The sequence below is a fragment of the Dryobates pubescens genome, chromosome 33 (assembly GCF_014839835.1).
Source record: "Dryobates pubescens isolate bDryPub1 chromosome 33, bDryPub1.pri, whole genome shotgun sequence".
NCBI classification, from domain to species: domain Eukaryota; kingdom Metazoa; phylum Chordata; class Aves; order Piciformes; family Picidae; genus Dryobates; species Dryobates pubescens.
Genome location: NC_071644.1, coordinates 5,175,487 through 5,187,889, shown reverse-complemented (window position 1 = coordinate 5,187,889; position 12,403 = coordinate 5,175,487). Strand labels below are relative to the sequence as shown.

The following is a 12,403-nucleotide window of genomic DNA, read 5'->3' as shown; positions in this document are numbered from 1 at the left end:
TTTTACCTGCCATGGCCTACAACGTTACAAAACAGAAGTGTGTGCTGTAAGAAGCAATTACTTGCCCTAGCAAAACAGACTGTCCAGAATGTTGACTACAAGCTTCACCACCACATCCTGTCATCCCCTTTGGGTAGCTTCATCCGAGGTTACCCTGAGTATTTCTGTTTACTTGCTCTGAGTCACTAAACTGTTTAGTATATTAATTCCACAGGCAGGTTTTTTTTCCCCATGTACCTCCTCTGTTCTCCCAAAAGAACGGATTGTGCCAGCTGCAGCGTCACCAGTATGAACAGGAGCTCTACCGAAATACTTTGGACAGGTTAAATACAAAGTGTTTCCATATTTAATTTCTTTTTCCTCCATCCTTAAGGTAATACTGAACTTAGCAACATATTCTTTAATCATAGCAGCTGTTGGGAATATCAGAACTAGTCCAACAGTACAGTAAAAGGGTTTTAATGATACTAGGGGATTAAAAATAGAATTCAACAAATCTGAAGGTGAGCCAGCTAATACAAAAGTGCCATGGTACCCCACTAGTGATCAGGAGCATAATCCAGACAAGACAAATACAAGTCTTCTGCTTCACAGCATTGCACAGCAACTATTTCCACCTTTACAGTGTTTTACAAGTTAGTGCTTACACCACACTCAAGAGGCAGCAGTTCCACACAGAAAAAGCCCTGAAGTTAAAGGACTCTGAATTCACTTTAACTGGCAAAATTATCATGGGAATTTAAGTTTCTAGATCCCAGGCTGGAGCTTAAGGCCAGACAGAAGCCAGCAAACCCCTCTGCCCTATTCATTAACTGTGCCCCAAAGGGTCTTCCAGAAGATTTCCATCCTTCACACAGTAAATGGTGGGAGGACAAAGTAAGCAAGCTGCCTGGGGTTTCAGAAGCCATATCCACTATTGTCAGATGGAAGCTTCTGGCTCCCACCCAGGTATTCAAAGCTGAACTCTTACATGCTGTGTTTAGCAATACCATTGTTCTAGCACTCTGCAAAAAGTCAGAATCCCTTTGGTTACACATCACTGGAATCATCACAAGAGTTTAAGCCTCAGGACAATGTCCAGATTTTATCTGTCTCTAGCCAGACCGCAGTATGACCAGCAAACTGTGGCTCCCAGGATGGACCTTGCGTGTATTGATTCTAGTGCAACCCCCCCCAGATTGTGAGCAGCACTTATTTTTTGCGTTTTGAACTAGGCCAGTCCCCCCAGGGTAGTGTTTTCTTGACCTTTGAGGTGCTCCTTAGGGAATGTAAAGTCTGCACTTGTTGTAGACGCTTGGAGAGTTCCTGATCACAGGCTTGCTGCAGAGCTTCAGCTTTGTGCTTGTCCCACCTGAGTGCCAAGGCCAGGGCTTCTGTGTCTTCTTTCAAGACCAACTGTATCAACACAGATTTATTCTGAGTGTCTTTTCTACTGCTCTTCCACCATTCACCCCCCTACCCACAATAAGAGCAGCAGTAAGACACCTACTCAGTACTGGCAATTTGGGACTGGAGATGTTCCCATACTTCACCACCTATCTAGTGGGCTACTGGATTTTCAATATTCTACCAATACTTAAGAGCTGGAAGCTATATTCAGGTGTTCAAAGGAACACAACACAGTTTCTACAGCAAGGAAAAGCAAGAGCAGCAAATTCATAGTTAGAAAGAACATGCTTTCTAATGGCTAAACTTCAAGCAGACTTTCCCTTCCAAGCCTTGCATTTATTTACAGATTATTAAATAAAAATAAGATTTGTATTTTGATTTAGGATGCATAAAAGAAACATAGTTAGATGCATCTCCATACAAAAAAACCCTACTTTGCTGGTAAGACAGATGAAGCCCTGGTTGACTACAATTTGGAAGAGACCAAAACCAAAATTATTTTGTGGCTTTTCAGAGACTACAGTACTTGGAATTGTGTCAACTGGCTACTACAGGGGCTCTGAGCAGAGGATAGTATTGCTGAGGAGGAGAAAAAGACTGAGATACGGACATTAGAGTCTCCAGAAGCAGTGGCAGCTTCCCTTATACTCTTTCTCTCCAGAAGGAGAGGTTTGCCAGGATAAGGTTAGATCATTTCTCACTCACCTCCAGATCTTGACTGTCCAAGCACAGCTCTGGAGCAGGTTTCTCTTTCAGAGCAGCAAGGATCTGGTCACTGAGTGCTGTCTTGGCAGAAGTGCCTGCATGGCTGGCACCTGTGTCAACCTCATCCATTTCCTTCCTTGGTACAGTCTCGGATTCTGAAAATTAGCAGAGTTGTTATGGCCTGTGACAAAACACAGGACAGGAAAAGTGGCCTGGACTACTCTGATGGTTTAGAGATTAAAAAAAATACCCATTCTATCTTGGTGCATCCCCTAACTGGAGAAATCATGTTAAGGATTACAACATGGTTTAGGCTCTTCTCCCAGTATTCTACTCTGAGGCATTCTAAGAAATGTGATGCAGCAGTGGAGAGCCTCCTGGTGTCACACAGGGAATTCTTACACTACACCAGCCATTACCTCAACTACGTTAAGAGTTGCCACACAAGGGACTCGCTCCAGTCCTTCACTTTGTCTTATTTATTCCATTTAACTACCTCAGGCATCTCTGAAAAACTTTCTCTGGCATCCTAGTGCTCCCTACCTGCTACTTTGCTTAAGATACTATCTTCATTTTTCAAGGCCTCCAGGTAGAGTTCCAGAAGCTGTCTTGACTGACGTTCTTCTTCCCGTCTGTCCAGCACCTGCTGCAGGGTGTCCTGCAATACCTGGATTTTGGTTTGACTTTGGGCAAGTTCTTCTGCCAGGTCTGAATATGGTACATCAATAAGCACCTTAAAGCAATGAGAGTGCTCCTGTTAAATAGACAGCCTGAGTAACCGGCTCCACTGTGGAGATGACAGTAGAAACAGGAAAATTCCTGAGTGACAGAGCCTCCACCTTCAAGAAACCCAGCATGTTTCACAAGGTTTCTTGTCGCAGCAAGTCAGCCTCATTATGAGAGGTTGCAGTGGCACTCCAACAGCCTGTATTCCTTGCCAGAAGCCAAAAGGCATCCAGGGAAGTGTGGAAGCACCCTCACTTGGGACATTGCAGGAGAAGAAGAGGCAATTATCACCATGCCTCAACACATGCAAAGTGGTAAGCAGGCAAATACTCAATCAGCTGAGAAAACTGACAGCAGGTCTTCAGACTCTGGAGCAGATAAATCTGGCCTGCTGCTCAGCTTTGCCTCTGGACACATTATACAGCTACCATTTGGCCACATCTTGACTTTTTACCCTCCCACTGCCAGAACTGGAAAGACACACTGTGAGGGGCAGCCAGTGATGAAGTGCATCCTCCTCAGACACTTGTTTCCCCTCAAGGAGAATTTGGCTCTAGCACCACAGACAAATAGCAGCTGAACTAAGCTTGGGATCGTGTTTAGTTATTCTGTTCTCTGCCATCTCCTGAGATAACTGGATGATGGGCAGAGACAAGAAGAGGAATTGGAGGTTTCCCCGTTGTACCTGGAGGTCTTCTTCAGACATCAAGATGATATTAGACAGGTCATCCTTCAGTTGCCTGGCCAGCTGCTTCCACTTCTCTGCACCACAGTCCACTTCATCTGCAGCCTCTGAGAGCTGGGCTGTTCCACTGTCTGACACAAGAGTCACCAGTTTCAGAGGTCATTGCTGACCCACCTGAGACAGCCTCATTTCATCAGGTGTGTTCCAAACACCCCGCCCCTCATCCACAGAATACCTAAGCTTTTGCTGGACCATTTCTCATTCTTGGCCAGGGCCACAAATTTGGTATTAGGAGGCAAACACAAAAAGTAATCTTCATCATCCACAATAGTGCCATCTTCTGCCAGTACTAAGGTGATGGGCTCCCCAGTCTTATCAATAGATAGAATGCCACAAGCTGCAGAAGAGAGAAAGTACCTGATGAAATAATAAATGAAGTAATAGAAGTGACATACACACTGCCCTTTTGCTATACCCATCACAAGATAAAAGCAGCCATTAGTAATTCAGTACCTGTCTCCACACAGCTCTGCACATCAGCTCGTTTTTAGCACATACTCAGCGATTTCCCCCCGTAAATGAACATTTTTTATGCAAACCCTGACGTATCGCATTTCAGTGAAACCGCTGCCACACGCTTCCCGCCTTCCTTCCCTTCCCCTATTACAAAGCGTCACCAGAGACCTCTCTGGGTCTGTTCCGCGGCAGACCCGCCACCATCTGGAAAGAGAAGGCGGGCTGGAACCGGCGGCATTAGGGAGCCCACCGGGGACCAGCCACAACCCAGCGGGAACCACTGGCTTCCCCGCTCCGAGACCGCAACACCCGGGCGGCCGCCCCTCACCCTTGTCGCGCAGCTCCCGCAAGCAGGAGGCGGCGAGGCCGTACTGCTGCCGCCCGTCCCGCCGCCGCACCAGGCACGGCTTCAACCGCGCCGCCGCCATCGCTACCCCCCGTCCGCCCGCGACGCTCGGAGGCGAGCGGAGAGCCCGCCGGAACAGGTCGCGGTGCTCGCCGGGACGGGCCGCGGGGCGCGCTGGGACACGGAGTCCTGGAAGTCCCGCCCTCGTGGCTTAAGGTTAGGAATGAGAATCGCCGACGATACGGTGCACTTCGGTACAGTTTCAACTTGCTTCTCGCGGGGCTGGTGCGTGTGCAGCCCTGCCGCCGTTCGTTGTTTGGTTGCGTCGCTGAGAACGCTTTTTCTCAAAGCTAAGCTGAACGGCGGAACCTGGATGTTCAAGAAATACTCTATATAAAACAAGTCTATGAAAACCTCTATTTTAGCCTTGGCAGCAATTTAATTACTTGAAAAAATAACGAGTGTGTCTACATTCCTCTAAAGACAAGTGTGCCGGTTGTGAAATCATCATGTAAACTCAAAACCAGGCAGGTAGTAAGTCCGTCTTGGCACGTACTGGAGCAGCTCCATCAGGGTGGAAAGCCCTGGGGCTGCCAAAGCGAAGGGCGTTCCTCGTGGGATCTCCTGCAAACTTGACCCCGTTGTTTGTGCCTCATAGCTGCCTTCTTAGAGCCGTAACAGTAAACCAGCAGTGACACCCATAAGCGGTGGTGCACGATGGCCCAGCCACACCCACACACCAGTGTGGGTTTTGTCAAGGGCCCAACCGGCTTTTCCATGTAGGGAAAACTTCTCTGGCAGGCAGCCCACAGAGCCTCGCAGGGTCCCCAGCCCTGCCCCAAGCCAGCCTAGCCGCTGGTTCCCGGCCCAGCACGACAGAAGGCCGTAAGCTCATAGCAGTAGGGGTTCGCACCACGGGCCGCATCGCTGCCCCGGCGTTCGATTCATTCTGCCTGCAGCGAGAGCCAGTAGGGGACCGCGCGGGGCGCGGGAACGGCGGTGGGGGCGTTCCATCGGTTGGGCGGGGATGGATTAGCCAGGCCTGGGAAGATGGCCTCCTCGGAGCAAGCGGAGCAGCCCAGCCAGGTAGACGGGGCCGGCAGTCTGGCCGCTCAGCTCGGGCAGAGGGTGGCAGGGGACGGGCTGGGCGGGGTGGGGCGAGGGGTCCGCCACCACCTCTGCGGGATAGTGGGCGAGGAGAGAGCTCCGCAACTCCTCTCCTCCCCGCCCCCCCGCCGGGTACCCGTGTGTCCCCCCCCCCCTCGCCGCCGCCGCCTCCTCCCGCCGCGGCCGGCTGTGGGGGGCGCGCGCGCTGGCCCGCGCCCCCAGCCCCGCGTGCGCGGCCTCGCCGCCAACCGCCCCCCGCGTGCCGCCAACGGCCCCCCGCGCGCTGCTTCCACACCTGTCGTAACGGTCACTCGCGAGGGGTCGCCTCACGGCAGGGCCTGTCGGTGTCGCGGCCCCGACGACAACACCGGCACCCAAAGGGGCGGCAAAGGCCTGCGACAGCGGCTCTTAGATGTGCGCGTTGCGCTCCCCCCGGTTCCTGCCTGCCCCTGGGCAGTCTGGCGCTGGAGTAGCGGCGAGGGGCTGCTGCCCGGATGGAGCCATGGTGCCTCGTCACGGCCGCCGTGACCCTGTCTATGGGGAGGGCCAGGACGCTCTGCTCAGCGGCTCGGTGCGTCTAAGCAGTGCTTTTATCCCCTCTGTCCCGTGGCACCAATGGAGCTTCGGGTCCCCAGTGAGTGGGTTTTGTAGCGTCGCATCCTGCTTTGTATGGCGGCATGAGCTAGCACGGGACAGCTGCATCAAGCAGCCAGATGTGGGGTTGAGAGGAAGAGGTGTTCAGGCTAGGCCTCTGCACTAGGCATGTTTTCATCTCAGGATCTGCATATGAGACTCAATAAAACACAAAAAAAAACCCCAACCAACCAAAACCCCCCCTAAAAACCCCAAACTAAGCAAAACCACAGCCAGGGAGAAGGGAAGCAGTTTCTGTGTCAGCTGAGTTTTGAAATGAGGTGGAGTACTAGTTAGACAAAATGTTTCTGCAGTTGCAAGGGAGGAAGGTTCTTGAACCATCAAAGGGCAAAGCAATGATATATGTTGTACAAAAACTCAATGGGTAGAGTAAAAGAGAAATGTAAGTTTGCTGGCTTGAGTGCATGCTTAAGAAACATATTAAAAGCCTAAGATATTTCTAAAGTGAGACCTGAAGTGAATGGAGGAGCCAGAGGGGAAACGTGGAATTACCGTGGTTGTATACAGTGTAGGCTTCCAGTCAGTTGCACTGGCTTGCATATGAGCCAAAGTAACCTGTACCTCATTGCAAACGCTACCTGCCTCGAACTGAGTGACCCCCTGGCAGCTCTCTTATCTCACCAGTGGTTCAGTAAGCAATACCAATGGAATTTTGTAAAAACCTTTAGGTGGCTGCAGAAGGCCCTCCTGCAGCCAACAGATGAAAGGTCTGTCTGTTTCAGCAACAGGGAAGAAAACAGAGCAAAGTCTGCCACCAACACACTTTTATGCAATCATTCAAATCCATCCAGACTTGACTAAGTCACTGTGAACCTCTTTTTATTTTGGACTGAAGAGGCTGAGTTTGTAGGGAACTTCATTGAACTAAACTGAAATAGGAGTAACTGACAGAAAATTCATACTCTTGACTAACCAGCACAAATCTCCTCCTAGATTGTGAAAGGCAAATTTACCAAACAGTAGGCTTACTGGATGGTTTTGCATCAGCCATGTGCTTTCATCAGTTGTAGTTTGAGGCACATGCCCAGTATTTTAGTGTATTAGCCATGACAGGATACCTGTGTTAGTCCTGGGGCTTGACTGAAGAAACAGAGCAGAGCATGTGCTCCAAATAAGTTTAACCACAACCTAAACAGGTGCAGTTAACTTACCCACAAATCATACAAGCCATATTCTTGTGTTTGTTTTTGTATGCTTGCCTATTTTTGGAGTAGAGAATGAATCTGGAGACTATTCATTACTTTTCTTTCATCCAGCTATAATAAATTTGAAAGCAGATACTCTGTGCACATAGAAATGGGAAGCCAGTGATAGAAAAGTACATTGCATTGTCTCTGCCACAGACAGACCTAGTGGTGGACTTCCCGTGTGGTGTTGAAGCTGATACTTGCAGTGGTTATGTAAAGTGAAGTCTTAGTGGCTGAAATTTTTTCAGATATAGACTGGAGTAGCAAAACTGAGGATGACTACCCATGAAGAGCCTTTCTAGGGAATCACTGCCTGGCTGTGAGATCCTGCTGGGCTCTGGTGGTGATGCTCATATCTGGAAGCAGCTAAGCGGCGGTACATTTGAGTTTCTGGCGCCCTCTTGTGGTAAATGCTTGCATGTATCGAGATTTTTTTCCCCTAGTTTACAGCTGAGTTAAAAAAAAATGTCTTCAGATACTTTGGAGGTGTGGTAAATTATGTAAAAGTTGGAGGACAAAAAGTCACTCTAAGGACCTTTGCTGTCACTTGAAAGCTTCACGGTTTTGTATGTTCAATGAATAGGATCCTTTTCTTCTGAGTGTTCATGCCTTTTTTTTACTGTTGACGTAATAAGTATGTGCCACCTCTCCTAAGATAAAAAAACAACTAGATGGTTGACCAAGATAAGTCTATTTTATGGCAAAACTTAGGTGTGTCTCCCTTGGGAGAGCTGAAATATGCAAATTACAACTGAGATGAAACTGCTTTTTTTTTGTCTGTGAAGAAAAGTCCAAGGATGGAAACATGAGATTATGCTAAAATGTTGTGTCTGTTCTGGATGTGTAGGTGAATACAAGCAAAACTGCAGGTGAGCCTGAAGGGTAGAAGGTCCTGAATTTTAAGCCTAGTCCAGTTTTTGGCTTTCTGTCTTTATTCAGTCAAGTAATTTCAGTTTCCTCCTGTGTACCACCCTTGCCCTGCGTGCAAGATAAGGTTGTTCAGCATGTGCCCTAAAATTACATCTCTTAATTATGTGTGGGAAATGAGGATGGCACTGGCATTGCTAACATCTTGTGAGGTTAGTTAAGTCATAGTGGTTTGGAAATCTTTAGAAGAATAGTGTGGAAAAAAAAAGGGTGTGTTAGTGGATCATGAAAATGGGAGAAGCTCAATGTCAGGATTCGTCCTTCTGGAGAGGAGAAAGGGAGCCATGGAATCAGAGCAAGGTCCTTTTGCATCCACTTCAATAGCAGTACTTGGGGCTTCTGCAGCTTTACTTTCTTACAGTATTGCAGAGTTCTTTGGGGATGTCAAGTGCTCATCAGGAACCTTTGAGACCGGCAAGTTGCTATCCTCACTCCATATATGATGAAAACGCCCTGTTGCACCATGCAGTGTGACAAGTGTTGCAACTGAGGGAGCAGAGGGAGTCCCAGTTTCATGCTGTGTTTGTTCACTGTGCCGTGTATTTCAGAATTTGATGTAGGGTGAACATTTCTTTCATGACATCTCTCAGTAGTCTCTCTGGCTGTTGACTACTGACTCCCTAAAGCAAGCTCTGTAGATTCTGTGAATTAATTAGTTCTATTGTTTGAAATGGGAACTGCTGGAACTATTTTTTTCCCCTGTGATTCTGACCTTTTTGTCACAGACCTAGTGCTAGGAACTAGTACTTGTCTGCCTGAACGCTGTTCATAGTAGTGGCCTTAACAGACAGGTATTTCTGCTTGTGTCCATGAGGTGGCAGTGTAACCTCACTCGTCTTTCTGCTTTACAGGCTGGCTCCAGCCCTGCAACTGAAAATGCAGCATCTCGAGAGCCGCTGGTAAGTTATTTAAGAAGCAACGTACAATTTCTTGCTGATATTATAGCCTATATGAGTTGTTCACTTTGCTGCATCATTTTGCATCTCTTGTTTTGCTTTTCCAAGGAGCTGGTACTTTGTGAAAGAGGTGTTCGCTGCCTTATGTTGCCCTGCTGTTGACCTCAGAATTCTGACCTGTAACCTTATCCTCTGTCTTTCTGGGGTTAGACATGGGTCAGCTCAGCCACTGAGTTGTCTCTGAGTATGGACCGCTGGTCTTACATGTGTGCAATGTATGGTCTTGATCACTGCTTATTTAGTAAAGAGAAGAAAGACCTGTGCACCATAATTTAAACTGATATTCCTAGTGCTACTGTCTAATAAAAAATGCTCTGCTGCTGCTCAGAGACCTCATTCAAGCTGTTTTTATACTCGGATGTACTCAGGGTGAGCTTAGACGTGTCTGGCAGCTGGCAGTGTGTGTGATCCAATATTTTCACTCTAGAATAATTTTGGAAAGAGCTCTGGGATTTTTGGTGTATGAGGATAACTAAGGGAACCCTGTTTTGTTTTCTTTTTTAATGGAAAAGAAAAGACTGGGAAGTGAGCCACCACTCTCCGGAGCTGCAATATATTTTTTTTTTTACAACCTCTTTTTCTTTCTTTCTTTCCTCTTCAGCCCTCTATAACTCAGTCAAAACCTTGCCAAAAATCTTCGCTCATGGTGTTGTCCTAAACATATACATCTCTGAGTTTCTTCTCTGGCTTTCATTTAGTGATCATAGTGAACACAAGTTGTTTGCAGTGAGAAGATTGAAGTACTTTTCTTAATAGTGTGGCACTGGTCACATGAAAGTATTTTTACCTTGTAACTCTTATCTGCAATAATCAGGAGCTGATTTTTAAAGGACAGGGGTTCAGGTAAAGACTTTGAACCGGGAAGGGTCAATAAAATGCACTTAATGAAATGTCTGTCCCTGAATTCTGTTAAGCTCTGCAGTGAAGATCTCTCTAGTCTAGTAATACTGTGCCATCCCTTAACTGCACATCTGTACACGAGATGACCTGAAGTTGTTATTGACTTCATGTGGTTCGGTAGTTTGGATGGGTTTGGTGGTTTGGGTTTGGGGGTTGCTTCCCCTCTTATCCTGCCTTAGGAAGGTTGTAGCAGGCAGCAGGTCACCACAGCCTCTGCTGGTCAACAGTTCATTCTCTTTCTCAAGGCAGATTCTAACATTACCTTCGATGTAATTAATTTCTCACTGTGTGCCACTGAGGAACAGCTTGGAAGAAGCACACAGCAGTTGTGTATCTTTCTGTATGGGTGTATATTCTTACCACATAAAAATATTTATACATTTGAAGAACTTCAGTGTAAACTTCCACAATGGTGAGTCTTGCATGTGAGCTAATTAGAAGCCTTTGAAAGGTGGAGCTTTTCTCCTTATTTTTTTATTAATTGTTGTTTTAATATTAAATTCTCGAAGACTTTGTCACGTTTGCTTAGGAGTCATTATTGCTTCCAGCTGACTATCTGTAGAAGCCTTATTTAAATGAGCAGTTCAGTTCTGTCAGCCAGATGACCTGACTTCCACCACAGCACTGTGGCTTCTCTGTAGCCAGGATCGTGCAGGCTGCCTTCTAATGCACGCAGCAGACCCTGGCCCATGAGGCAGACTTGTAGGCACATGGTGCCATGGCTTGAAAATGTTTGTGGAAACACCGGAACAAACCATGGCAGGAATCCAGCAAATGGCCCTGTAAGGGGGGGGCATGTGCTCAGGCTTCAAATCTGGTGTGAAGCAGTTGAAGACCTAGAGAATCCAAAGGAGGGAGAAAAGGCTGTCGTGACCAAATTCTGCTCTGTACCCCCTCAACTTTTTTCACTTAGTTGATGACTTCCTGGGACTGAGACCTGTTTTGAACATGTCAGTGGTTTTATGCACAAGTATGAGAAAACAATAGAATTAAAACAGATGTCATTATAGACTCAAACTGGTTTTGTATTCTATTTATGATTGTAATGGGCGCTGTATCCTTCGAGGTGCTAAATACCTTCTGCTCTGTGCTCAGTAGCACTGCCTTTTGTGCACTCTGTACCTCCCAGTCTGCTGCTTTCTTCAGGAGCAGAAGCAATAATTTCTACTTGTTTGCAAGAGAATTTCAGTGTTCTGCAGGATCATGTGGAAGATGCAGTCTGACACATCAGATTGTGTGTTGCATTTTGGGGTTTCGGAGCATACTTTGCTGGGGTTTATGACCTTACTGAAGCCTTCAGAGTGGAGCTCTACAAACTCATGTCACACTCTTAATTGCCCTTTCTTCAACCCACTTCTGATGTTTTGAGCTACCATACTGGAGATAGGGGACTTCACCTCCTTCCCATTAATCCCTTGAGTTATCCAGTGTCCTTACAATAAACTGTCCCAACTGAAAAATATTCCCTAATAAGAGGTCACTGTGTTACAGTTCTGACAGTGGAGAATGAGTTGGGGGGATGGGGAGGACTGTAATTTGTGCAGCTGAGAGCGGACACTCATTTCCCTAGCTGTCGGTCTTGGCCCATTAAAATTTGCCATGTAGCTCCAGAGTGGGAAGTGTAACCTTGTGTTAGCAGAGTGTCAGCATCTCGCTCTGCTGCTGTTTACAGCCACGTTTGTCATCGTCAATGCGAGATCAGCTTCTCCTTGAGTCCAGCTTATCAGTGAACACTGCTGCATCCCTTTCTGCTTGTATGTGCAGCCACCTCTGATAATCCTCTGAACACTTGTGGAATTGGAATATGTTTGTCTTTCTGCAGCTGCTCAAAGCAAAGTCCTGGGATGTGTAAAAGCAATAACTGCACAGGACGGAACCTTTCTGTGAGATTAAAGCATTAGACAATTCCCTTCTCTTCTTGAATCTTTGAGTTGTTGGTCTAATTTCTCTCTTTAGTGCAACTATGAGAAGAAGTTTAACGCTTTTCTTTTTAGTTTGTTTTGTCTCTCCCTAGCAGTGTTTTGTAGCTTTTTAACCATTCTGTGATGCGTTTGAGATATTTGAATTTGAATATATTTGCTGTTGGCCTTTTCTTCCTGCCAAGTCTGCTGCAGTCTAAATGGCAGCTATGAAGGTTACACATATGAGAGCTTCTGCATGAGCCTGGGTTGTAGGAAGAACCTAAGGAAGTAGAGTTTATAAATGAGGCTTTTCCACATGCTGCTTGTTTATTGTTTGGGGTTTGTTTGTTTGGTTTTTTTTCTGCCACAAAATACTCTTTTGCTGGTGCTGGGTGGACGAAGTA

At 46.9% G+C, this 12,403-nt stretch overlaps 2 protein-coding genes across 2 annotated transcripts in view; one reads left to right on the top strand and one right to left on the bottom strand.

Annotated features, from left to right (window-relative positions):
- Positions 1 to 318: 318 nt before the first annotated feature.
- On the bottom strand, positions 319 to 4,464 carry DFFA (DNA fragmentation factor subunit alpha). Its single transcript, XM_009906839.2, has 6 exons — positions 4,350 to 4,464; positions 3,741 to 3,902; positions 3,506 to 3,636; positions 2,638 to 2,827; positions 2,095 to 2,249; positions 319 to 1,395 (listed from the first exon to the last, which is right to left on the bottom strand). Exons 1-6 carry the CDS (start codon positions 4,447 to 4,449, stop codon positions 1,192 to 1,194), a joined length of 942 nt encoding a protein of 313 aa, XP_009905141.1. The 5' UTR covers positions 4,450 to 4,464; the 3' UTR covers positions 319 to 1,191.
- An 875-nt stretch (positions 4,465 to 5,339) lies between these two features.
- The window catches only part of PEX14 (peroxisomal biogenesis factor 14), a gene marked incomplete at its 5' end in the record, with an annotated part of 71,358 nt that continues 64,294 nt past the window's right edge, over positions 5,340 to 12,403 (top strand). Inside the window, 2 exons of the mRNA XM_054175688.1 lie at positions 5,340 to 5,453; positions 9,094 to 9,141. Of these exons, the coding sequence (XP_054031663.1) occupies positions 5,340 to 5,453; positions 9,094 to 9,141 (162 nt within the window). The remainder of the gene's footprint in view (positions 5,454 to 9,093; positions 9,142 to 12,403) is intronic.